General features: G+C 53.5%; 1 protein-coding gene across 9 annotated transcripts in view; it reads right to left on the bottom strand.

Annotated features, from left to right (window-relative positions):
• Positions 1-27,363, bottom strand: part of ADGRD1 (adhesion G protein-coupled receptor D1) — a 188,396-nt gene that overhangs the window by 105,724 nt on the left and 55,309 nt on the right. For all 9 annotated transcript variants that reach the window (XM_063646825.1, XM_063646827.1, XM_054444290.2 and 6 more), the window contains one exon: positions 21,833-21,974. In XM_063646825.1, coding sequence (XP_063502895.1) covers positions 21,833-21,974 — 142 coding nt within the window. The remainder of the gene's footprint in view (positions 1-21,832; positions 21,975-27,363) is intronic.

The raw sequence follows: 27,363 nt of genomic DNA, 5'->3' as shown, positions 1-27,363 counted from the left end.
CAAGATGAGGCTGGGCTGACCACACAGGGCTGTGAGTCCCAGGTCAGGGTCTGTCTCCACCCTGAGTGACAGGGGCTCAGAAGAGTCCACAGCAGAGGAGGGAGTGACCAGATTTGCTTCTTTACAGGGCACTCATCCTGCTGTGGAGGGGAGGGCTGAAGGGGGCGGAGGAGCAGCTGTAGGAGTGGGGGACCAGTGAGGAAGCCCTGCAGGCCCCAGACAAGAGTGGCCCTGTGTTCAGGGTGGAGGCTGGGGAGCGGGAGCCGGTGCGGTGACATTTCCAAGGTGACGTGACCAGGTTGGTGAAGGAGGGAGTCTCAGGTAGAGCCACCTTCTCCAGAGCTGGGGGACACATGGCAAGCCCACCCTGCCCAGCGAGGGGCCACCACCATGTCCTAGCCTCAGTCATTCAACAAACATGTTTGTGGAGACCCTGTCATATGCCAGGTTCTGTTCTAGACTCAGGAAATAGCAATAAACATGATAGCCTCTCTCTTCCCCAACTCCCTCTCTCTTCCTCCCTCCCTCCCTTCCTCCACCCCATGGAGTTTACTTTCTAGTGAGGGAGACAAAGAAGAAAGAATAAGCAAACACAGAAGTAAGACAGTGCCGCCTTCCAGGAAACAAATGGAGCCAGCTGATGTGATGAGTGGCTGGCGAGGCTGGGCTGGGCAGTGGAGGACAGTCAGGTCTGCAGTGGCGACTCTGGGAAGGTGTCAACCATGAGGGGACCTGGGGGAAGAGCATTCCATTCAAAAGGACAGGCATGCAAAGGCCCTGGGGTGGGAATGCACTTGATGCGACACAGAGCAAGGCAGACGCAGTGGCGGGAGCACAGTGGAAGGGGCAGGGGGTGGCCCAGAATGCAGCAGGGTGAGCAGGGGAGCAAGGGCGTGTAGATCTCACTCGAAATGCAGAGGAAGCCCCGAGAGGGTTCAAGCACAGGGTGACACCACCTGAGGGCCACGTCGAATATCACTCCGGCTGCTGTGTGCAGGGAGGGGCGGCTGGGAGGCCGGCGCTGGCCTCCGGGGGAGACAGTGAAACCAGGGGCAAGGCTGGTGATGGTGACGATCGGTACCAGTGGAAATCGGATGTGAGCTGCAGGTAGAGCCGGCATCCCCTGGGGAGGACTGGCAGAGGGTGGAGCTCTGTCCCGCCAGGAGTGCCGTGAAAATGCACAGACACTCACACCTAGGTCCTGTGGATACCACGTGTCCCCAGCCTTCACCCACACCGCCCAGGGAAGCTGCTTCCCCCTGGCAGACACAGCAGCTGTGGAAATGACCACAGAGCACACACGGCTGTGCAGCCCTGGTTGGGCACGTGCTCCAGGGACCTGGCAACCACCACATCCTGTGCTCCTGCAAGCCCCTGTAGCCACCCAGGCCCACGGTCAGCCCCCTCCAGGGCCGGCTCCAGTCCACTCCACCGGGACCCCAGGCCCACGGTCAGCCCCTCCAGGGCCAGCTCCAGTCCACTCCACCAGGACCCCAGGCCCACGGTCAGCCCCTCCAGGGCCGGCTCCAGTCCACTCCACCGGGACCCCAGGCCCACGGTCAGCTCCTCCAGGGCCGGCTCCAGTCCACTCCACTGGGACCCCAGGCCTGTCAGCCCCTCCAGGGCCAGCTCCAGTCCACTCCACTGGGACCCCAGGCCTGTCAGCCCCTCCAGGGCCGGCTCCAGTCCACTCCACTGGGAACCCAGGCCTGTCAGCCAAGGCAGGAGGGACACACACTCTCCTCTTCACGGAGAACCTGCCTGGCTGCCTCCGTCACCGCACACGTGCGCAGCCCAGCCCAGCAGAGGACAAGAATTCCCCGCGTTCAGGGGGCTCCGAAAAGACATAAGGAACCCTGAGCCGGTCTCTGAGCGGGAACAAAGGCCGTGTGTGGACGCCTGTCCTGCTCACTGTGCCTCCAGGGCTCTGACGGCGCTAAGCACAGATGCGGTGCTGGGGCAGTGCTTGTGGGGTGCCTGATGGAAGGGCACCCTGGCCCCAGCAATGACCAGCTCTGGAAACCCCTCTGGCCTGGAAGTCCTTCCTTCCCACCCCACCCCAGCCCCTGCCACACAAAAACAAGACAATCCCATCTGGACACGGCTACAGGGGGCCCACCCAACGGTCCTGCTCCCACAAAAAAAAGAGCTCGGGCAGGGCCAGCCTGGTCTGCACACGGAGGGTGGGGATGCAGGAGACCCAGGGCACTGCCTGGCACAGCCACGAATGTCCTGGAGGGCAGGGTGGGGCTCATCACACGCCATTCAGCTCGGGAGGAGAGGAAGCTGCAAATGAAGTGGCCTCTGTAACGGCGTGGCGATTTCTCTAATAAACGTCATCTCTGTGACGGGGTGGCGATTTCTCTAATAAGCATAATCGTCACTTCCCCACCATAGGGAGAGGAAGCAGAGGGGCCCTGGAGGAAGCACAGTGAGCGACCACGTGGAGCTGCCGAGCCCTCTCCGCTCACTGCTGTCCTAAGAGGGTAGCCAAAAGTTTGCAGTGCTGGCACCCGGGCCTGCAGCAAGAGCACTCGGGGAAAAGGCCACACGGCGGTGGGGGAAGTGTCAGCGGAGGCATCGCATGTACTTCCAGGGTATCAAAATGAGTTGTGAAACCTCCCACTACACTGAATTTTCAAAGCAGGCGTCAGAACCCATGAGATGATTCGTGCTCGTGGAGGATCTAAGCGGGGTGGCGAGTGGCACAATAAGCTGTGGACCTGTGAGACTGTCTTTGAATGGAGCTATTTTGTGAGCTCTGCCTCCATCACCAGGGTGGACAGGGAAGGTCTGCCGCCTACTGAATGCCTGTGTAGCCTAGGAGGGGGCTTCAGTAGAGCCTGGGGGAGCCCTGTGTGCCCCTTGCAGGGGACAGGGTTGGAGCTGGTGCCTGACACTTGGAGGAGGACATTTGGGCTGTGTCTAAGGGCTAAGGGCTGCATTTTGGAAAGAAATGTCAGCCCCTCTATCTGTGGGGCACAGCAGCAGGAACCCCAGGGCCAAGGGTGGAGTCTGCGATAGGAGAGAAGTCAGGCTGGTTCATCTCAAGGCCTCCCTTCCGGAGCAGCAGTTCACCAAACAGACACAAATGGCTCCCCAGCTTCCCACAGGGAAGGCAGGCAGACACCTGGCACGTGTGGGGAGGAGGCAATGACACCTCTCAGGGTTTCCGAGCATTGCCAGAAGTGACCCAGATGTTTGGTATGCAGAACTGGCCCCTGGGGAGAAGCCAAATCACTTCCTGAGGTTTTGGGGAGACAAGGTGTTGACACCCAGGCCCAACCTTGGGGGCACAAGAATCAAAGACACAGAGATCCGTGGAGGTGGCCCTGGGGGTCCAGTACAATAGGATGGTGGAGAGGGGCCCCAGAACTCCTGCAGCCTCAAGGGGAGGGGCAGGTGGGTGACCTGGTTTAAGACCAGGCCTGAAGGAAGGACGGGGGGGCCCGTGTTTGCTAATCCTGGAACCTTGGGAAAACAACTGACGAACGCGAATCTGCGAAGCTGTGAGCAATGGGTGACTTGTCGACAGAGTCGCATGGGTGAGGGACTGCATTTAGGTCTCAAGCTGTGTAAATGGTCATCCCAGCAACATGTCAGAACTCACCCCATTCCAGTCATGCCCCACGGTCTCCCCGAGTCCTCCCGCACCTGGGCTCAGACCTGCGAGAGGCTAAGCCAGGCCTAAAGGGATGAAGGCCACCGTCCAGTGTTTGAGCTGCACCAGGGCAGCACGCAGTACCCAAGGCTGCCCCAGACGTGAGTGGGCTCCACTGTCAGAGCCCCCAACAAATGACATGGCGCAGGAAGGGAGGGTGGGAGGCAGGGAGCAGCTTCGACAGGACCCCCCAAGGTAGCAGAGCTTCCAGCAGTAGAGCTCAGAGTTGAGACCGCCCAGGCCCTGGCTCCCTGGGGCCCAGTGTGGTGGGTTGGGATGAGGTGTTGCCCTTCCTGCATTCCGGGCTCCCATGTGGCCTGTTCAGAAACCCTGGTGAAAAGAGCAGCCCTCGGTAGGGGCCCTGGCTGTGGGCGAATGCTCCTCTGGAAGGAGGCTCCGACACACTGCGCATTGTGACAGAGGCGGCCGTAACCAAGGCGACCCCAGAACAACAGGCTGCAGACGCAGCTCAGTGTCTCCCCTACACAATAGCTGACCTGTGCTCTGCACACCCCGGCGTATTCAAAGCGATAAGCCCTCAGCCGCAGGTTAAAGTACTAGGCTGACCTGTACTCTGCACACCCCGGCGTATTCAAAGCAATGAGCCCTCAGCCGTGGGTTAAAGTACTGGTGTCTTCTGTTCTTTACAGTCTCAGTGTGCCACATTGAGGTGTCACTCGCCACACTTCATGGCATCCACGCTACAGATGCCAAAGGCCACGGGAAAGCGAGTTCGCCATTCTGCTGAGGTGGGCAGGCTACTATTCCCCGGAACGTGGCTGACACCCCTCACCTGCCCCGATGTGCAGCTGAAGATACCCCTCGTCCAGCCTTGGCCTCAGGGGAGGGACGATGTCCAGCAAGCTTCTGTCTGACCCTGTGTCTGTCACATCAACTGGAGCAGAGACAACTGGATACAGAAAATCCCATTCACCAAGGTGGGTGCCCTCAGGAGGAAGGGCCTGCACACGCTGCAACGTTGGGGATGCATTCTGAGATCTAGCTGCATTCTCAGAGATCCAGCCACTGCCCCAAGAATTTCAGCGGCACGGTCTGGAAGGGCTTGCCACAGATTCTTAATTTACCCTCTGCGGCGGACAAAACACGATGTCCACCCTCTGCCACAGGGGTCCACAACCTAACCCCACAGCCTGGGAATGTCACCTACGACAGGTCCACAACCTAACCCCAGAGCCTGGGAATGTCACTTTACATGGCAAAAGGGACCTTTCTGATGTGGGTAAATTAAACGTCTGGAGGTGGGAGGTGATCCTGGATTAGCCACGTGTATCCAGTGTGATCCCAAGGATCTTGACAGAGGGAGGCAGGAGGCCGGGGTCAGAGGAACGGATTCGCACTGCAGGTTCAAGAGTTCATCTGCACTGACTGTAATAGTCAATATAAAAATAAGCCTGGTAGATTGCAGCAGCAGGCAATGAGTTAACGTTGGAACTATATCGAAAGCTCTCAGAAGTCACTAACAAAACAAACACTCCACTGAAGAAATCAGGAAAGAAGGGGGTGTACAACATAAAGAAAAATACAGATGGCCAGTTCACTTAGGAAGCCTCACCAATAACCAAAGCGACGCAGCTACGAATGACAACCAGGTGCGACTTCCTGCGCATCAGAGTCTGCAATGGCGTGGGAGAGGCGGCACTGCCGATCCCCACCCATGGCTGGATAAATGGTTACGACCTTTTCTTGAAGAGCAGTTTCACGATGCGCATCAAATTTTTAAATGCGTCTCACCAAAAATAGCCAAGGCCGCCTGGAATAACAAGCTGGAGCGTTTACACGAGCCAATCTCAGGCCTTGGCATAGAACGTGGCAGTTGCAATCGTACCGGCATGCAAATGGGATGACGGACAGAGCAGAGTCCAGAAACAGCCACGTCGCCCCTCCCGTGACTGACGGCAAAGGCAGCACCACAGCACTAGGGGAGAGGTTGGTCTTCCCACACGTGAAGCTGGGTAAATTACGTATCCGTCTGGGGAAAGTAGTCAGTCTCAACCCCTACTGCACTGCAGACACAGAAACAAGCAGAGAAGGACCACAGGCCCAAACACGAAAGTGAAAACAACAAATGTTCCAGGTAACACAGGAAACTATTTTCATGCCCTTGGTTTAGGCAGGATTCCTCGACCAGGACATAAAAGCACTGAACACAGACTGCACTAAACCGGACTGCACTGACGTTGAAAACTGCTGTCCACCAGCAGACACCATCAAAGTCAAAAGGGAAGACCCCGTGGAAGAGATATTTGCAATACATATATCAAACAAATGACTCATACTCAAAATACACAAAAACTCCTTAAAAAATCAATAAGAAAGAAAAGCAGACAGCACAACAGAAAAATGAGCAGAAGACTTGAGTAGATTTTTTTAAAAGGATATCGATGTCCAATAAACATAAAAAGGCCACCAACATCATTCAGGAAAAGCAAATAAAAAACAGAATGAGACAACATTAGCCACCAGAATGGCTGACCTGGAAAAGACGGGCCACACCCAGTGCTGGACACTGGGCTTCTCACGCTCTGCCAAGGGGAGAGTGAACCAGTGCCCGCTCTGGAGAAGGCACCGGGCACCATCTGTTCATGCTGAACATGCCCCTCGACCCAGCGACGCCATCCTGGGCAGATCCCATAAAGAAGGGCACAGTCAGGTTCACCAGCAGAAATGCGCTCAGTAGAACATCCGGCAGCTCTGTTCCGCTGGCGTCTGGAAAGGCATTCCGTGGTGCTGGCCGTGTGCTGCTTCTTGACCTGAGGGGTGATTTCTTGGGTATGTTCACTGTGTAAAAACTGCCATACCATACACACATGTACATGCTTTTCTGCAGGCATGTTATACTCCAATAACACGTTTGCTTTTAAAACACGGCTGGCAGGGGGATGCAGGGTGATGAAAGTTTGGTCTGAGTAACCTGAACCCCTAGCTCTAATTTTTTTTGTCTATGACTCTACAATTCTACCTGCTCCCCTCAGTAAATAAATACAGATCTGGCTTAAACATCCAAAATAAATTTTAAAATGAGAAAAAAATGTGTAGACATTTAACAGAGCAATTCTACCTCTAAGAATTCATCCTACAGAGATAACCCAGCAAGAACACAGAAGATTCATTACAGCATTGTGAGAATGCAAACCCGAAGCCAGACGCATACCAGCAGGATGACAAACGTAGACTATTAAGCAGCCGTGAAAATGATGATACAGTCTGAGCTACTGGCACGGAAATATAGACATGGTAAATTTAAAAACTGAAGCTGCAAAACGGCACAGATAGCAGAACCCCATTTATATAAAATCGTGTGCGCACACACACACACCTAGAGAAGCCTCCGAAAGAAGTCACCACAATGTTGACACTGGTCATCTCTGGGGGATGGGATTTCAAACGATGTTTGGCTATGCGTGCGTGCATGTGTGTGCGTGTGTGTGTGTGTTATTTAAACAGCCTGCAGAGTAGGAATATCCTGGATCTACAGTGCACCAAGGAATGACCATGGGAAGAAAATGAACCTTGCTTCATTCACAATCAACCGTTTTTCCCTCATTCACAGCAAATCCTAGAGAAATAACAGCTGCGTGCCACAATCCCTACCAGAAAGTACCTGCCTCCAAGAGAAGCCACCCGCCTGCTTTCATCTCCCTCAAATATGGTTCTGAATCTGAGAAGCACAGGAAAGTGACTGTGTTTAATAGTCTGCAACTGGAAACAGCCAAATTATGGTTACAAGGATGAGTCAGCGGTGGTCTATTCATATAATGGAATATGGAAGAGTGACGAGTAGCATCCAGCCGTGAATGCTGCAATATCCCCTGGGAGACTCTCACCTGGGAGTCTCGCAGGGGATATTGGTGATGCCTAGAGACGTATCTAGTTGTCATACCTGGGGAGGGGCTGCTGGCATCAAGTGGGTAGAGGCCAGGGATGCTGCTCCACACCCTCCCTGCAATGCCCAGGCCAGCCCCACAGCCACAGTGCCCCAACACCAACACATCTCAACACACCAGAACCAGTTCCCTTGGGAGATTAAGCCCCAGAAACACAAGTCGACTTCAAAAGGCCAAAGTCTGGATTCCACTCTATGCCTGGGAACATCCTCTGTTCAGGGGTGACACAGATGCTGGAGCTCCACGTGGTCAGAAAGCGCTCTGGAGCTCGGCTCCACGTGGTCAGGAAACGCTCTGGAGCTCGGCTCCACGTGGTCAGGAAGTGCTCTGGAGCTCCGCTCCACGTGGTCAGGAAGTACTCTGGAGCTCAGCTCCATGTGGTCAGGAAGCACTCTGGAGCTCGGCTCCACGTGGTCAGGAAGCGCTCTGGAGCTCAACTCCACGTGGTCAGGAAGCCCTCTGGAGCTCAGCTCCATGTAGTCAGGAAGCCCCCTGGAGCTCAGCTCCACGTAGTCAGGAAGCCCTCTGGAGCTCGGCTCCACGTGGTCAGGAAGTGCTCTGGAGCTTGGCTCCACGTGGTCAGGAAACGCTCTGGAGCTCCGTTCCACGTGGTCAGGAAGCCCTCTGGAGCTCAGCTCCATGTGGTCAGGAAGTACTCTGGAGCTCGGCTCCATGTGGTCGGGAAGTACTCTGGAGCTCACTCCCTTCCAATGCCCTGAGAGATCGGACAGACGATTGCTGACATCAGTGGCAAAGGACCCCCCCCAGACATTAAAATGAGCCCTTTGGGAGAATAAGGGATTCCGTCCAGCTCAGAGGGGCAGGAGTAATGAGGCCGCCCAGCCCTCTGGAGGGCACCGGGAAAGGCTGGAACCAGAGTCTGTACCCTGAGACACAGTCTACTGAGACACAGTCCGTGGCCCAGCCACGCCCGCGGCTGCCCCGTTTGTCTGTAGGGTGCAGGCTCCCCAGCAGGGGAGAAGCACAGATGGCACCTCACTGTCCATTCTCACTTACCCTCTGCAGCCTGGAGACCCAGACACACCGACGGCGCTGGCGCATCTGACATGAACCGGGCACAGTGACACAGTCACGTGTCCCAGGGCCTCCGTGGGCTTCCGCGGTGCAGCCCTGGAGCATGCAGAGTGCCCAGCCTCACCCCCAGGCTTTACCAGGTGCCCCCTCAGAGCCTCCAGGATGGGCCTGCAACTCTGTCCCTCACACCCTGGGGAGCTTGCACCCCATTCTGTGCCAGCAAAAGAAGGTATCTCAGGCCAGGCACAGTGGCCCACGCCTGTAATCCCAGCACTTTGGGAGGTGGAGATGGATGGATCACTTGAGGCCAGGAGTTCAGGCCAGCCTGAACAACACGGTGAAACCCTGTTGCTATTAAAATTACAAAAATTACAAAATTACAAAAATTACAAAATTACAAAAATTAGCAGGGAGCATGCCTGTAATCCCAGCTACTCAGGAGGCTAAGGCAGGAGAATTGCTTGAACCCAGGAGGTGGAAGTTGCAGTGAGCCGAGATCGTGCCATTGCACTCCAACCTGGATGACAGAGCAAGACTCTGTATCAAAAAAAAAAAAAAAAAGAAAAAAGAAAAGAAGGCATCTCAGCCTCGGGCCTCAAGACCTCAGCCCATGTTGGGAGAAAATTCCTGCAGCCTCCATGTCACAGTTCCCTGACAACGATGTGGGGGACAAACGTGTGACTCTCTTCTGAGTTAACCTCCTCCTCACGGCCCGTGACAGAGTGCCGCCAGGGGAAATCTTCCCATCAGACAAATCACTTTAACTCAGAAGAGCAGGCCCCCGGAACATCCTCAGAAATATAAAAGCAACCTTCAAAAGAAAAACCCCAAAACCCTAGAGAACGCTTGGCTAAGACAAGCCTTAATTACCATCCTCTTTCGGTATGATAAAAATTCCTCTCCACCTCTCTTCAAGACAGGATTCCTTATTCAAACACTTTCTTTTTTTAAAAATAACTACAGTAACCAACCATTAAAATGGGGACTGCATTTTAATCCACCCTTTCTTTTTCTCTGGTTTTCAAACTGGCACCTTTCATACTTCACAGAAGACACAAACATGGCCTTCTACAAAACTTCTATCCACGGCATCAAACCCCACAGCGCCTGTAATTCACTGGAGCAGGGAGGTGAGAAGTGCCTGCAGAGACAGTTCCCCCAGGCCACCATGCCGTCCCTGCCCTCGGGCCACGGCCAGCAGGCCTCAGGACCAGTGAGAAAATGGTCCAGACAGCCCTGCCCAAGCTTCTCACACGGACACGCCTGCTGCATTGCTCCCTTCCCATTGCTCCCTTCTCGTGTCTGGGAGGGCTGAATGGTGCCTCAAGGAAAAGGAGTACAGTCTTGCATCGCTTAATGACAAGGACACATTGTGAAAATGCATCATTAGGCGATTTCATCGTGCTGTGAACATCACAGAGGGGACTTACACAAAGATAGACGACGTAGTCCACCACACACCTGGCTGTATGGAGCAGTCTATTGCTCCTAGGCTACAAACTGTGCCCACTACTGTACTTAACGCTGCCAGCGGCTGTAACACAATCGGAAGGATCTGTGCATCGAAACACATCAAAACATAGACAAGGTACAGGGAAAATCTGGTCTTACAGTCTGATGGGACCACTGTGGTATACACAATCTATCACTGACCGGAACATGACTGAATGTTTCCAAAACACACAGGACGCTCGATTGGGTCTGCTGTAGCACCAGCCACACTGGAAATCCTGGTGGCTTTAGGGACCACTAGAAGCCACACTCGACCTCCCCTCTGCCAGGAGAGCCAGCACACTGAGGAGCTAGCCATCAGGCACCAGCACCAGGTTCCAGCCCTCCATGTGGGCCTCTCTGACCCTAACGTCACAGAGAACACCAGTGACCCGGCCAGCGGGGCTGCCTGCACCTGCTTCCTGCACAACTCCCCCCAGGCTGCTCTGCCGGGGGCAGGAAAGCACTGTCCCTCAGGGGTGGCTAATTCTAGGCTTTGCCACTCCCAAAACCATTACTCGGATCATCCAGATGCTAACCCCAGATACATCATTCATCTCTCAGATCCGTTCTGTCTTCATCTGTGGTCGACAGCTCATCAGGTTGACTCTTCAGAAATGACTTAAATCCACACACCAGGGTCAGGAGCAGAAGGCGGCTAGCTGGGGGCCATTCTGAGTTGTCTATTTGCAGAGACTGGTCATCTTCTCCCTGCTGTTTGTCACCTCATTGCCCCTCAACACTGCCCGAGGGTCAACATAAGGGGAAGAAGAAGGTCCATCTGCTGGTAAATAGAAACTTTCTGGGTTTCCAGAACAGAGGCTGGACCGCCCACTGCAGGAATATGCAGGTTCACAGGGTCATTTGCTGCAACAAGTTATTTATACAAAATATGGGTAACAACTTAAATGCCCATGAGTAGGAGACGAGCTGAATAAGCTGGTGATGGTTGAGTAAACCCACACAGTGGGGCTCTGTGCAGCTGAGAAGCTGGAAGGCCTCTGCGGACGGGTTTGGAGTGACTTCCAGGATAAACTGAGTACCAAAGAGTTTCTATGGTGTACCACCCTTCACAGGAGACAGAAGGGACTATTTAAAAAGTATATGTATCTGTCCATTTGGCACAAAAGAAATACAAACACACACACACACACAAATGGGACCTGCTTACCTGGGGAAGTAGGTGGGAACACGGTGCAGGGAATGGAGGATAGAGACAGAGCGGGGGTGGGCTGTGCCTCGGAGGAAGCCTTGGTGTAGATCTGCCTTTAGAACCACAGTATGGTTCACATACCCCTCAAATACATCAACACTGAAAATCAACCAACCTGTGGGGGACCCAGAAGAGAGTACCAATGACAGCAGATAAACCTGACTGTGTTCTACGTGATGCTACAGGAACGGAGGCAGAAGAAAGGAGGCAGCTATGGAATGCAGAGAAACGGTATCTTAACTATATGGTGTAAGGCTAAAAGCAGAGAGGATGTGAACAAACACTGTCCCCGCATCAGTACATACGTTCCCCACAAGGGTGTGGGTTAGCAATTCTGAACCTGTGTGCGCAGCACATTTATACAAATAAAATTATTGAGAATAATGAGAGACAGGTTTCCTACTTTGGGAGAAAGAAGAACATACAAGGAAAGGCTAAATGAATCCCACAATCTTAGACCAGAAACAGGTATCAGAATGCAATCATAGTTTGCAAAACAGACACACATACAGACACACAGAAAAATGCAGGAAGATGCAGGTGCATGCGTGTGCTTCTGAGAACACACACACACAGATTTCCCGGCTCTATCCACCAAGAGAGAGGACTGAGAACAGTGATGCTCCAGCAGAAATGAGCACGCCTGTTCCTAATCCTGCTTTCTAAATGCCATTCTCCAACCAAAGGCACCAGGGCTCCTCAGGTAAAGAGCCGATTCCATGAGCCCAGCATATCTTTAATGCCTGAATGTAAGGAGGGACTCAAAAAATGAGGGAGGCATCAAAGGAGGCAGAAACCAACTGGACAGAGCTCCTGATGGTCACAGCTGGAACAACAGGAGCAACAGAATCCGTAATGATAGAGCCGGACGGCGCCCTGTGGGATGAAATAGTATCCCTGAGTCATAGCAACACAAGCAACTGAATAAATAAATCATGGTTTGTACTTATCATAGAATTCCAATTAATAAATGCAGAAGGAATGATGGAAATGGAAAGTCATCATTAGGCAAACATTTCGTCAAAATTTTTGCAGGCAAGAGCCATCAGTGGATGTAGAAATTCATGAAGGAAGATGAGCTGAAGGAGGGTTGTGCAGTTTCATGGTATCTCCCCACCACCAAGATATTTATTCTAGGCAAAGGTGAAAACCATCCCTTTACAGTGGGTTCATCTGGCAGACACCACCTCACCCACGCCATCCGAGTGAGCATTACCGGCAACAATGAACATTCACATCCCATACTCGCTATGCTGGAGCCGAATTGCTCCCCGCTAAAGTCACCTGTTGAAGCCCTAACCTCCAGTACCTCAGAACGTGACAGTGTTTGGAGTCAGGGTCTTTGAAGGGGTGATTACGATAAAATGAGGTCATTAGGGTAGGCCCTAATCCAATGTGACCAGTATCCTTATAAGAAGAGATCAGGGCCGAGCGCGGTGGCTCACACCTGTAATCCCAGCACTTTGGGAGGCCGAGGCAGAACTGCCTGAGCCCAGGAGTTCAAGATCAGCCTAAGCAACATAGTGAGATCTCATCTCTACAAATAATTGAAAAACGAGCAGGGCATTGTGATGCATGCCTGAGGTCCCAGATACTCAGGAGGCTGACGCAGGAGGATGGTTTGAGCCCGGCGACCAGGGCTGCAATGAGCCGTGACTGCACCTCTGCACTCCAGCCTGGGCAACAGAGAGAGACTCTGTCTCAAAAAAAGAAAAAATGGAAGATCAGGACACAGACACGCACGAGGGACAACCACTTGAGGACACAGGGAGAAGACACTGTCTGCAAGCCGAGGAGAAAGGCCTTGGGAGAAACCAAACCTACCGACACCTTGATCTTGGATTTCCAACCCCTAGAACGATGAGAAAATAAATGTCTGTTGCTTGGTAGCCCACAGGCCGACTCACACAGCCTGATGCTGCGATAAGAAAGGACCATTTCACTTCTCTGGCATTCTTGTCAAAGACGCACAGCATCGGCCTAATCGGGAGGAAGCATCGGACAGTGCCCAGGGATGCTCCACAAAGCACCGGCTGGGCCACCGCGAAGTGTCAAAGTCATGGGACACAAAGGGAAGCTAAGAACCCATACAGACTGCAGTTGCCTAGGAGACGTGACAACTAAACGCTCTGTGCCGGCCGAGATGAGACCCCGGGACTGAAAAAGAGCTGCAGTTGACGAAACCAACACCATTCAAAAAACGTCTGTCGTTAATATCAGTGTCAATTTACTGGTTTCAATCATTGTACTTAAAAATACCACCGTCAGGGAAGTCGGGTGAATGATCTGTATGTCTGTAGACATACAGGGGAATTCTATACTATTCTTGCCATTTTTTTCTGTAAGTTTAAAATCATTTCAGAATAAAAAGCTTAAAACATTGAGGTTGTAAACTGTTGACCTCCTGGCTGAATGCAACCCACACATAGGGTTTCTTTGACAACACTGGAAACAAATTTGAATTAGCTGCCAACAAGACACATCCAGGGATATAATTTAAAGCCCAGATTCCGGGCTGCTCTTCGAAAGTCACAAGCTGTGGCGATGGTGACACCCCAAGGAGGCCAAAACCCAGCCTGAAGGCACCCTGTGTCCAGGGCTGCTCCTCACACTGGCCATCCCGGGCCTGGCCCCTGAGAGCCACACCTAGAGTAGGGCCTAGTTTGAGGAGGTGCCCAGTCCTGAGGACACAGGTCCCCCGCACTGCACAAGGAGAGAGCCTGAGGGCTTCTTTGCGGTCCAGGGGCCTCAGATCAACGTCCAGCGTTCAGCCTTAGCCAGGGCTTCATGTGAGTGCATCCACAGCTCGGGCAACTGCCTCGTTCAGACCCGGCCCATGTCCAGGTGGGCATGGCCAACATTTCAGAGCACTCAGCTTACAGACCTCCCTTTGCCACCAGTGCCTCCGTTTCCCTCCTCAGATCACCAGTGCCCCACTGCGTGTGAGCCTGGGGAACCAAACCTCTTCCCTGACCTCAGCCCTGGGGTGCTATTAGGCATGCATGAGGGGCAGAGCCCTACCCTGGCCGGAGCTTGGGGTCCTGGCCTGGAACATCTCCCTGGAGCACTCCCTGCCCTGGCTGGAGCTCGGGGTCCTTCCCTGGAATATCTCCCTCGAGCACCCCCTCCCCTGGATGGAGCTCGGGGTCCTGCCCCTGGAACTCTCCCTGGAGCACCCTCATTACACTCAGTCCCTTCCAGAATTTGTGACAGCCTGAGCGATGGCCTGGCTTTGGGACTGACTGACATTCAGGTGGAGCTGAGGCTGTCTGATGAGCAAATTTTTGACAACAGCAATCAAACTGACAGCACTGGGCTCTTTGCAATACGTATTTTTGGTGCTTATTCTAATTCTAAAATTTCCCAAGACTCTGCTTCGCTCATTCCTTGCTCCCTTCTAAGGAAAAAGGTTTCATCTTCATTGACCTGGGAAATTGACATTTCAATGTTGATTTAAAACTTCAGATTTTGATTGAATGCAGTGAGCAATTTTGACTGAAGAGAACACTGCAGATTCTGATCAATCGTCATGTCAAAAACCCCTGGCATCCTAGGGTGGTGTGTGGGCACCATCCCTGTCCAGACCCTCAGTGGAACTGCTGGAAAGGCCTCCTGAGTAGCCCTGGGTGAGGCACCCTGGAGACCCGCTCTGCCCAACAGCATAGCCTGAGCTGCAGAAGGTCTCAGCCCACTGGGTGCCCCTAGAGCTGGGTGGGACAGTGGCCAGAGGTCAGGGTGACCAAGGAGGAGCAGCAGGAGCCAGTCCACCAGAGGCCACTGCTGAGTCGGCCCAAGGTCAGGGTCTGAATCTGGATTATTTGATAGTTTGGGGAGCAAATAATGTTAAAAAGCAAAATCCTGCAGAGGCGTCTGTGCAGGGCTCTGAAGTGTGCACACCTGGGCACAGGCTGGGCCACCACGGCTGTTCTGAACCAGACACCTACGAGTCTGTGCCCCGGCGTCGCTGAGACGCTGCCTGTCATGTCCCCAGGCCCCAACCGGGCTCCTGCCCCCACCTGCAGGACCTCACAGAACCAGAATAAGCTTTGGGCCCTGGAAGCCAAAAGCAAAGTCCCTCTCAAACACCTTGGTCTGTCCTGAAAGAAAATGACTGAGCGTATTGAGAAAGGATGGTGGAAATGAAACGGCTGTGCTTTGAGAAAGAAGTTCCACGAGAATGTCAACGCCTCTGCTAACAGAAATGATCCAATGGTGCCATTAAACAGCGTTAAGCAGAATACGTTTATTTGCCCTTCGTGTGTAAAAGCAAAACCCTCCACATATCAGGGAGGTGGGCTCTTTTCTATTTCATTTTGCACCGGTCATAACTGACTCAAGGTGGTTTCCTAAGAAAATAGAAGAGCAGGATTTTTTAACATATGGGTCCTCGTGGCCTGAAGTCAGTGAATGATGGCGCAGCACGAGGGAAGCGCTGAGCCAGGCGGCCGACCCGAGGTGGAGCTTCCGTCTCCTCCCATTGGTGGACCCTCTCGGTGGGAAACCGCTGGGATGAGCCGATCTCTAAGACTAAGGTTCACCAGGCACCACAGGGGGCGTCCTCCACAGCAGGGGCACGGCGGGATTTAACCAAAACCCGAGCCGATGCCCCTCATCCCGGGGTGAAGGGTCAGCCCTGCGGACGCCTGGGAGCGCGCGGGCGTCAGCCCTGCAATCTAACCGCGTAGCCGTGATTCAGTTTACTGCCACCCTGCCTTCCGGGGAGCTGGAGGGGTGGGAGAGGAGGGCGCTGCCTGGGCGGGAGAGCAGACAGGCATGAGGCCCCTGGGCGAGGCACCCCGGAGACCCGCTCTGTGCAGCAGAGGGACAACCGGTACCAGACAAAACAAATCACTTTCCACTTTCCAAATTCCAGAGCTCCTGCCTGCCAGCCTAGCAAGGATGCGATGTGGGTGTGTGTGGGGGGGGGGGTGTGTGTGGTGTACTGAGGCTGGGTATGTGCACGTATGTGCCCATATGGGTGCTGGATGCAGGTACATGCACTGGGTGTGTACTGAGTACGTGTCTGTGCTGGGTGTGTGTGTACTGAGTGTGTGAGCACTGGGTGTGTGTATACTGAGTGTGTGTGTGCCTGTGCTGGGCGTGGTGCACTGGGTATGTGTGGACTGGGTGTTTGTGCACTGGGTGTGTCTGTGATGGGTGTGTGTGTATTGAGTGTGTGAGCACTGGGTGTGTCCGTGCTGGGTGTGTGTACTGGGTGTTTGTGTCTGTGTTGTGTGTGTCTGTGCTGGGTCTGTGTGCACTAGGTGTGTTTGTGTGCTGGGTGTGTCTGTGCTGGATGTGTGTGCACTGGATGTATGTCTGTGCTGGGTGTGTCTGTGCTGGGTGTGTGTGGACTGAGTGTGTGTGGACTGGGTGTGTGTGTACTGAGTGTGTGTGGAGTGAGCGTGTGTGCACTGGGTGTGTGTGTCTGTGCTGGGTGTGTGTGGACTGGGTGTGTGTGGACTGAGTGTGTGTCTGTGCTGGGTGTGTGTGGACTGGGTGTGTGCGGACTGAGTGTGTGTGTCTGTGCTGGGTGTATGTGGACTGGGTGTGTGTGGACTCGGTGTGTGTGGACTGAGTGTGTGTGGACTGAGTGTGTGTGTCTGTGCTGGGTGTGTGTGGACTGGGTGTGTGCAGACTGAGTGTGTGTGTCTGTGCTGGGTGTGTGTGGACTGGGTGTGTGTAGACTGGGTGTGTGTGGACTGTGTGGACTGAGTGTATGTGGACTGGGTGTGTGTGGACTGTGTGCATGTGCATGTATGCGTATGTGTGTGCATGTGTGCCTGTGCAACCTCACTGAGTGTGTGGCCCCCTGCAGCCCTGGCACTCAAGCTGTGCTCTCATCTCCTGCCTCCCCTCTTTGCCCGTGCCCTCCCCTCTCCACTTGCCCCCGCCTCACCTTCTGGGATGATCCCTGACTCCTGCTCTTCAACGTCCCTCAGCCCCTGTGGTCGGCTGTGATTCACAGTGCCCGCCTCACTCACAAGGACAGCTTCAACCTCAGAGCACAGAGAGGTTCCAGAGTCCTTCAGAACAAGCCTCCTGCCTTTACAGACTTTTTTTTTTTTGAGATAGAGTCTCACTCTATAGCACAGGCTGGAACGCACTGGCGCGATCTCTGCTCGCTGCAACCTCTGCCTCCCGGGTTCAAGTGATTCTCCTGCCTCAGTCTCCCAAGTAGCTGGGATTAAAGGCTTGTGCCACCATGCCCGGCTGATTTTTGTATTTTTAGTAGAGACAGGAATTCACCATGTTGGTCAGGCTGGTTTCGAACTCTGACCTCAGGTGATCCGCCCACCTTGGCCTCCCAAAGTGCTGGGATGAAAGGCTGAGCCACTGCGCCCAGCTACAGACTCTTGACTACAGGCTTGACACGCCTCGGGGCAGCACTGCCCTACCCTCAAGCCCAGAAGCTGCAAGTGTCTCTGCTGCATGTTACAGCCACATTTCCAAACACAGGCTGAGCCCGTGGAGCGCACCCTCACTGACGTCACGGCAGAGGGGACAGCCTGTGCAGGGGACCAGGATTCTCTCCATACAAAGAGAAGACACAAATGTCAACTGCACAACTGCAAGACAGGGCACTGACTCCAGCACAGCACTCACCCAACAAGCATCTCCTGAGCCTCCACTCAGTGCCAAGGCTCGCTGTGGGCAGGTGGGGAAGGGCAGTGGGCTCCATGCTGGATCTGGCAGCCTCTGAGAAGCTGCAGGCCATTTAAGGGATTACTGATTAGCACAAATGATTATAGCGTACAGAGCTGAGACTCTGTGCTAATGCAGTGCAAAGATGGCATGGAGGGAGGTTCCCTTCTGTGCAGGCCGCAGAGGGCTTGGAGGAGAGAAGGCTCCTCCTGAGATGGGTGAACTCAGACAGCAGAGGTGTGGGAGAGGCCGACCAGGCACAGGGAACAGCACCAGCAATGACAGCAGCTGCCTGCTGGGCTTGGAAGGAGAGCCAGAGGTGCAGATGGAAAGCCAGACGGGAAGGGTCTGCTAGAGATCTGCCGACAGGCCCAGAGTGTAAATTCTCCTTCAGGGAACCTTGAGAACCAGAAGGTCTTTGAATAGGTAAGTAGCACCACCTGATCTGTGTGTTTGAAAATACATCTGTAAACTATGGGGAGAATGGAGCAGACAGAACACGAGGAGGCTGCTGGTCCAGGTGGTGAGAAGTCACTGGGAAGGAGAGGGACACTGGGGAGGGGTGGAGGAAGCAAGGCAGGGGACACACTGAAAACAGGCTCATGGCTGGTCACCTGCAGAGAGGAAGGGCAAGGAGCTTGAGGTGACCAGTCTCATCTCCAATCCCCTCTCCATCTCCATTTCCATCTCCATCTCCAACTCCATCTCCATCTCCAACTCCAGTCCCCTCTCCATCTCCATTCCCATCTCCATCTCCATCTCCAATTCCAGTCCCCTCTCCATCTCCCTTCCCATCTCCATCTCCATCTCCAACTCCAGTCCCCTCTCCATCTCCATTCCCATCTCCATCTCGATCTCCAATTCCAGTCCCCTCTCCATCTCCATTCCCATCTCCATCTCCATCTCCAACTCCAGTCCCCTCTCCATCTCCATCTCCATCTCCAATTCCAGTCCCCTCTCCATCTCCATTCCCATCTCCATCTCCATCTCTGTCTCCAATTCCAGTCCCCTCTCCATCTCCATTCCCATCTCCATCTCCATCTCCATCTACAACTCCATCTCCATCTACAACTCTAGTCCCTCTTCATCTCCATCTCCGTCTCCATCTCCAACTCCAGTCCCCTCTCCATCTCCATTCCCATCTCCATCTCCATCTCCAATTCCAGTCCTCTCTCCATCTCCATTCCCATCTCCATCTCCAACTCCAGTCCCCTCTCCATCTCCATCTCCAATTCCAGTCCCCTCTCCATCTCCATTCCCATCTCCATCTCCATCTCTATCTCCAATTCCAGTCCCCTCTCCATCTCCATTCCCATCTCCATCTCGATCTCCAATTCCAGTCCCCTCTCCATCTCCATTCCCATCTCCATCTCCATCTCTGTCTCCAATTCCAGTCCCCTCTCCATCTCCATTCCCATCTCCATCTCCATCTCCATCTACAACTCCATCTCCATCTACAACTCTAGTCCCCTCTTCATCTCCATCTCCGTCTCCATCTCCAACTCCAGTCCCCTCTCCATCTCCATCTCCATTCCTATCTCCATCTCCATCTCCAATTCCAGTCCTCTCTCCATCTCCATTCCCATCTCCATCTCCATCTCCAACTCCAGTCCCCTCTCCATCTCCATCTCCAATTCCAGTCCCCTCTCCATCTCCATTCCCATCTCCATCTCCATCTCTATCTCCAATTCCAGTCCCCTCTCCATCTCCATTCCCATCTCCATCTACAACTCCATCTCCATCTACAACTGTAGTCCCCTCTTCATCTCCATCTCCATCTCCATCTCCAACTCCAGTCCCCTCTCCATCTCCATCTCCATCTCCAATTCCAGCCCCCTCTCCATCTCCATTCCCATCTCCATCTCCATCTCTATCTCCAATTCCAGTCCCCTCTCCATCTCCATTCCCATCTCCATCTACAACTCCATCTCCATCTACAACTCTAGTCCCCTCTTCATCTCCATCTCCACCTCCATTCCCATCTCCATCTCCATCTCCAACTCCATCTCTATCTCCAACTCCAGTCCCCTCTCCATCTCTATGCCCATCTCCATCTCCATCTACAACTCTAGTCCCCTCTTCATCTCCATCTCCATTCCCATCTCCATCTCCATCTCCATTCCCATCTCCATCTCTATCTCCAACTCCAGTCCCCTCTTCATCTCCATCTCCATCTCCATTCCCATCTCCATCTCCATCTCCAACTCCATCTCTATCTCCAACTCCAGTCCCCTCTTCATCCCCATCTCCATCTCTGTCTCCATCTCCAGTCCCCTCTCCAACTCCATGTCCATCTCCAACTCCAGTCCCCTCTCCATCTCCATCTCCAGTCCCCTCTTCATTTCCATCTCCATCTCCGTTCCCATCTCCATCTCCATCTACAACTCTAGTCCCCTCTTCATCTCCATCTCCATCTCCATCTCCATTCCCATCTCCATCTCCATCTCCAATTCCATCTCCATCTCCAAATCTAGTTTCTTCTTCATCTCCATCTCCAACTCCAGTCCCATCTCCATCTCCATCTCCATCTCCACTCCCATCTCCATCTCCATCTCCAATTCCATCTCCATCTCCAAATCTAGTTCCTTCTTCATCTCCATCTCCAACTCCAGTCCCCTCTTCATCTCCATCTCCATCTCCAGTCCCCTCTCCAACTCCATCTCCATCTCCAACTCCAGTCCCCTCTCCATCTCCATCTCCAGTCCCCTCTCCATCTCCATCTCCAGTCCCCTCTCCATCTCCATCTCCAGTCCCCTCTTCATCTCCATCTCCATCTCCAGTCCCCTCTCCATCTCCATTCCCATCTCCATCTGCATCTCCAACTCCAGTCCCCTCTCCATCTCCATTCCCATCTCCATCTCCAGTCCCCTCTCCAACTCCATTCCCATCTCCATCTGCATCTCCAACTCCAGTCCCCTCTCCATCTCCATCTCCAACTCCAGTCCCATCTCCATGTCCAGTACCATCTCTTGACTGCCCCAGCTCACCCAGCAGCACAAGCATGTGGGCCCCTCCCAGGCGGGGCAGAAACACAGTCACTCCAGAAAGAACAGGAGCACCCACCCAGGTATGCGCACAGAGTCGGCCTTGGCCATAAAGCAGAGCCAAACAGAATGAAATAGAAAATCCTGCCAGGAAACGCCTTTAGTGTTAATCCTGACCAACAACACAGTGAGTTCTTTAATAAACACTTTGAAAAATCTCACCCTTTGAGTGTCACATCAACACCATACCTCCTGACATGAACCTGGAGTGGGGAACAGTGCATGTGTTTTTTAAAGAACGGCAGCATTATACTCTGGTTGCTCCTCAGATTGTATACATCTTTTGCCTTTTACTAAAGAACGGCAGCGCATCAGTATCCCCAATGTCTCTGTCAGTCCTACTCACTGCCAAAAACAAACGACATGTGGAGAGGAGAGCGGTTATGAAGCATCAGGACCAACAGCTTATCACACAATGCCTGAAGCATAAAAATGGTTTTTCCTGAGCTCTGAAGCATGTTTCTCTCTAACAGAACACAGTGCTGCATCTTGCTGATGGCTAACACACATGGTAAATGCGATGGCCAAGGTACCCCCCTCCTCCAGTAAGGACACTTGTTATAAATGAGGAAGATCTCCACACACGTCTAGGAGAGCCACCTCGAAGCCTCTTCCCCAACATCGACACCGCGCGGCCAGCCCAGGCTATGCGAGGGGCCTCCCACTGCAGCTCAGAAACAAAGGCCCAAGAAAAGGAGCTCCAGGGAGAGGAAGATTCCAGTTCGGGCCGGCACCAAGGCTGCTGGAGATTCTTTATGCAAGCACACAGACAACCCAACATTCTTCAGTGTGAAACCAGATCAAAGGCGGCAACAAGGGTGAAGGCACCGCCACTCACCAATCTGTGCTTGAGGTGGACCGTAATGAGCGGAGAGCCCGACAGGTTCTGAGACAGGGTGGGCGGAGGGGACACCTCCAGGGAAATCAGGTGGCTGGTGGCGAACAGCAGGTAGTCCTGGTGATGCATGGCCTCCGCGATCCTTGGGAAGAGACAGAAATCGTTACAAAATGGGAACCGCAGGGGAGCAGCACATAGCTAGAATCTGGGCTGGGAGCCAGCGCTCCACCCGAAACTATTGAGACGGAAATCTTCTTTGGATGAAGATTTGGTTTCTTTCATTCAGCTCCAGCTGCTCTCCTTCAAGATGTGAAGCCAGTACCTGCAGGCGAGTTCAACTATTCTGTGTTTTAACTCTGTCCCTTGAATTCTCGTCTTCAATACGTGCTCTCATTAAGGTCTGATGCCAGGACCAAGAGGTGAGACAGAGCCCTTGACCTCAAAGAGTTTATAAGAAAAGTGAGATGGCCCAGGAAGCATGGATGAGCAGAAATGCTCAAAACAACAGGGCATGAATCTCAGCAATTCCACTTAATCAGCTGTGTGACTTTGGGCAGGTAACTCACCCTGTCTGAATGTCAATTTCCCTGATTATAGGATGGTGCAGTGGCCATCTGCTGTTTTGCCCACCCAGTATTCATTCATCATTTTCCTGATCAAAGCACCTGCATTCCCCTCTAGGTGGCCATCCCTTTCCCCGTTCACAGCCCATACAGCCTTGAGTTGACTCTATCTTGGCTCAGGAGGGAGCCCTGGTATCTGGGTCTGGATCAGTCAGTGCACTGCAGCCCTCAGGCCACGGGGACCATTTAGGAATGACACCCAATCCAGTCAAATCCTAGGAGATGCCACAAGGCGAAGTGGGGGGAGAATGCGGGCTCAAAGACCCTCATTCTCCCTGCCAGACTTCTCCTCATGCCCTGAGGCACGAGGCCCTGGGAGCTGCTTGCAATCATGAGGAGGGAGACTGACTGAGAAGGGAATTGCTGAGAGATGGAGCCCAGCGACATCAATGGGATGCTGGATCGAGCTGCTCCTGAAGCCAGCTGCCTGCGGAGCTCTCGGCTTACATGATCCAATAAATTCCCCCTTTGCCTAAAACTGTTTAAGATGGGTTTTCCGCCCCTGGCAGCCCAATCTAAAGGAGCCTAACTGATGTCTACAGTGGCTGTCTCATGGGTTTATGAGCTTGAAAATATATTCAGGGCCAGGAAGAGGGTGAGGGAAGCCAGGTACCTGAAGGGCAAGATTGAAGAAGGTGCTCACACTGGGCACGACCCCAAGGGGGACCGGCTCCTTTAATTTTGTGCCCTCAGCCCATTTGCCTGATTTGATCCCAGCCCTGCCCGGCACACAGCAGGTCACCAAGTATCTGTTCCATGAATTTGAATTTGGGGTGACTACACAAAGATGCCTGAGATGTGCTGTCACCAGGCCCCCCGCAGTCACCCAGCCGTCTGCTTCTGTGTGGGCCTCACGCGGGTCCTGTGCGCCTCCCCCGTCCACCATCCAAAGCGCTGACCGACAGAGGAACCTGCAGGTCCCTGTTTCGACGCCCACTGAACCACCTTTGGGACATCCCACAGGGCCCTGGGAGCTGGGGGCACCATATTTTTCCTCCCTCAACTTGTTTTTCCTTCTAACTAGATTCAAACACCATGTTCAGTGACTCTGCCTGGGATGAGCGGTGGGGCTCATGGAGCAGGAGCATGTCCCCCCTCACCCCCGGCCTCTGCACTGTCTCCTTACACACATCCCTGAAAAAGAGCAGGCCTCCAAGAAGCACGCAGAATTATTCCTGGAATTGTAAATACAAAGTGTTTACAAAGATGGCGTCATAGAGAATGAACACCCTGTCTGTTCTCGCAGAAGCGACTTCCTGCAGATCATCACCAGTTCACAGGGTCTGGAGCAAACCAGGGGCATCGATTCTCAGGCCTGTGAGTAACAACAGACGTGACTGCTCGACCTGGCGATTCCTCTATGTGACCATGTTATTGATCCAAGCCCAAAGTCCAGATGACACACGTGGAATAAAACACAAACTTAAAAAAAAAAAAATGAAAAGAAAGCATCACCCTAGGTCCATATGTCTCAACCATTTTTCTCATTATAGCCCCTCTGAAGAGGCTTTTTAGACATTTTTTTCTAATAAACTTGCCCAGAAAGTTTTAGTCCCACAGAAATACAAGCTGTGTTTACGTGCAGAACGTACAGAAACATTCCACTCTGCAGAGCTGCAGACCCGGGTAGTATCTCAGATGTTTCCCTGGAAGAACAACATTCACCTTCTGAGAACATTCACCACTGGGCATGCGTGGGCTCAGCCCCCACCGCAGAAAGTGAGGGGGGACCAAGGCAGAGCCCCGCGGCGCCCAGCCTGACGCGCTCAGCAGAACCTTGGCCCGCCCCGCACGTGACTCCAGGGCCCTAAGACGTGTGATGCGTTCGCTTCAGCCAGGAGCCTGGTTCTCACTTTCTGTGCCCAGTGCCCTGATGCTTGTGGCCTTTTCTGCAGAGCTCCATGAACTCAACACATGTGCACATTTCCACCAAACACGTTGGAAAAACCACGTTTCTAGCAACACTTAGGGCTGTGCCATTAGCCGGAACAGAAAGTCGCAGCTGTGGGCTTCAGGCCCTAAACACGCAGCATGATTCGCCCCTTGACTTTCCCTCCGTGGACATTTCCTGATGGTGCAACCGGTGGTCATCATCTCCCTCCGAGAACAGAAGTTCCCTTGGGGCCCGGATGCTTTCCTATTGGGTTCACTGCTCTCCCCCGCTCCCAGAACCACGCCTGACACAGTGGGTGCTCAGCACACACGTGAGTGAGTGAGTAAGTGAGTGGATGAATCTACTTAGATTCAGGCAAGCAGCGATGACTTAGATCCATTTCTTAGGAAAAACATGAGGAAACCATTAAGTGAGAACCTTCTATGAACACAAATGATATGAAAGCCAATCTGGAGTGGTTTCCTGGATTCCGCTCCAGGAACACGTGGCCTCCACCAGGCCTAGTTTGGTAATCAGTGCGACGCCAGACGTCGGCCAAGTCAAGATGAGAATGGGGCCAGACGCCTCCTTAGGAGCATTTTCCTCTGGTAAAGGTGGGGACAGAGGCGAGGTGGGGCAGGGGTGAGGTGGGGCAGGGGCTGTGCTGGCTTTTCCTCTGCCCCTTATACCCCGTCTCCATCCACCCCGTCCTGTGCCCATCAGCCAGGCTCTGGGCTCTCTGCCTTCAGTGCTCAGCAAAAGGGAAGCCCCAGAAAGGGGTCAGAGGGCGTCGGAGCAGACAGTGGGGCCAGGATTCTCACTTCCCTCAGCCCACCAGGGCACAGTCGCTGCCCGGGGGCCCCTCCATCTCTGCCCAGGCATGGTGCTCTCCCCTGCCTGGCTGGCCCTGGAGAACACAGCGTGCCCCCATTCTTGTTCCTGGCCCGTGACTGTGCCGTCCCCCAGAGCTCTCCACTCCTGATTGCACCTTTGCAAATCCTCCTTCCTTCAATGTGCCCCAAGTTACTACCTGGCCCCACGGAGCCCCACCGACGGTCAGGCTCTGCGGGCCTTCACCCCATGCAGCACATCTGAGCCAAAGCCACGCTGATGCTCCGCCTTCCGTTACACAAAGAGGGAACTTAAAGTTATGTGAGGCCTCAGAGAAGTGCTGAAATCTACGAGGAGACACAGAGACTTCCCAGTATGTGCAGGAGACCGGCTTGGGAACTCAATCCAAAGAAGTCAGACCAAGTGGAGTAAGAAAAAGGGCTGTTATTAGGTTATTTGGAGAATTATCAAGTCCCCACAGTTACCATGTCGCATTGGGGAGTGAACAAACATTGCAAATGAAAATATTCCCTGGTAAAGGAACTCCTTGATAACTGGCTCCTGCTGACACATGCCTGTGTGCTCAAGGAATCCCCTCATCCATCCATCACATGCTGCTTGTCACCCTCCCTCAGCGCGAGAATTCAACGCCACCCTGGGAACACAGTGTGAAGGAAACTCCAAATCTTGCCAACGAGGCGGCACATGGCGGCATCTCTGAGTGTGATCTTGGGTGATGGTGAATTCTTGAAGGAGACCCGAGCCCCTGACTGATGCAAACGGCAGAAGGAGAGAGCATTGAGGGTGATAGGCGACTTCCTCAGCGCCGATGCTGCCCAGGTGACGTTGTTCTCTGTTTCGAGCAGTACTGCAGCCAGGGCCTTTCAGAAAGGACAGCAACAGCCACAATTCCTGCCCATGCCAGGAACCCCTACAGCTTTGCACTGTTAAATAGTCAAACCTGCAGGAAATTTGCCAGAAAACAGTACAATGCATACGCTTCACCTACACTCTCAGCTCTTATCATTGGCCATGTTCACTTTCTCCGGCATGGTCACACTCACACTTGACACACACACACACCACACACATACATGCAGGTATACACACATACCACACACGTACATGCACATGTACACACATACAACACACAAATGCACACACGTGCATTTGCATGCCCACAGCACACACAACACACATGCACATATGTGCACACATAATGCACATACACCACACAAGCACATACATGCACATGCACCTGTGTGCACACACACACCACACAAATACACACACACATGCACGTTTCCTTTCTGCTGAAGCACTAGCGGTGTGTTGCAGGCATCACAGCATACTCCATCTCTACCACGTGTCTCCTAAAAATGGAGACTGCCTCCTACATAACCATCAAACAAGGATCACACTCAGAAATTTAACGAGGACTCCACAAGATGCTCTAATGCACAGCCCAGAGTCAACTGCACACAACCCCCACCGTCACTCACTTCCTCCAGAACTCCACTTTTCTCAACCCAGGAACGTGCATTAGCTTAGGCACGAACCTCTTTAGTCTCCCCCAGTCCGGAACTGCCCAACTTCTGCCTTGCAGTGCAAACCACAGCAGCACACGCCACCCCCTAGTTCAGCTGTGTCTCACTGCTTCCTCGTGAGGGGCGTCAGGCCATGCATCTGACAGGAGTATGCCATAGGAGGCATGGATGTCTCCCCATGATGTGACAGCAAGAGACACGGGCCCACGTGTCCCACGTTGATAATGTTGAATGTGGCCACCTGGCTGCAGGGGTGCGGCCAACATTCCCATCACCAGGCACCCTCTGACCTGGTACAGCTAGGACTCTGCAGGTCGGTGAGGTCCCCCGCCCCGCAACCCTGCTCCCGCTGGTGTGCACATCCACTGATAGCTTCTGCCTGGGTCAGTTACTACACTGAGGACTGCAGAACCATGACCTGCTGGTTCCATCGGTGCTCTGTGTTACTCTATAGTGACTAAGGACACACGCTGAGCCGGGTCCACCTCCCCACTCATCTTTCTCGAGCACCTGTGAGTCCCTCACAGCCTGGGGAGAGGCCCTTCCCTCTGTGGGCTGTGGCTTCCATCTTCACAGGAGGAGTGGGAACAGGCCAGTCTCAGCCCCGTCCACCTGGAGGAACCGGCCGTCCCGGTGCTGGCTGGGCCTAGCATGAGC

Source organism: Pongo pygmaeus, chromosome 10 (genome assembly GCF_028885625.2).
Source record: "Pongo pygmaeus isolate AG05252 chromosome 10, NHGRI_mPonPyg2-v2.0_pri, whole genome shotgun sequence".
Lineage (NCBI taxonomy): Eukaryota > Metazoa > Chordata > Mammalia > Primates > Hominidae > Pongo > Pongo pygmaeus.
The sequence above is the reverse complement of the archived record's forward strand: the minus strand, read 5'-3'. Positions and strand labels throughout refer to the sequence as shown.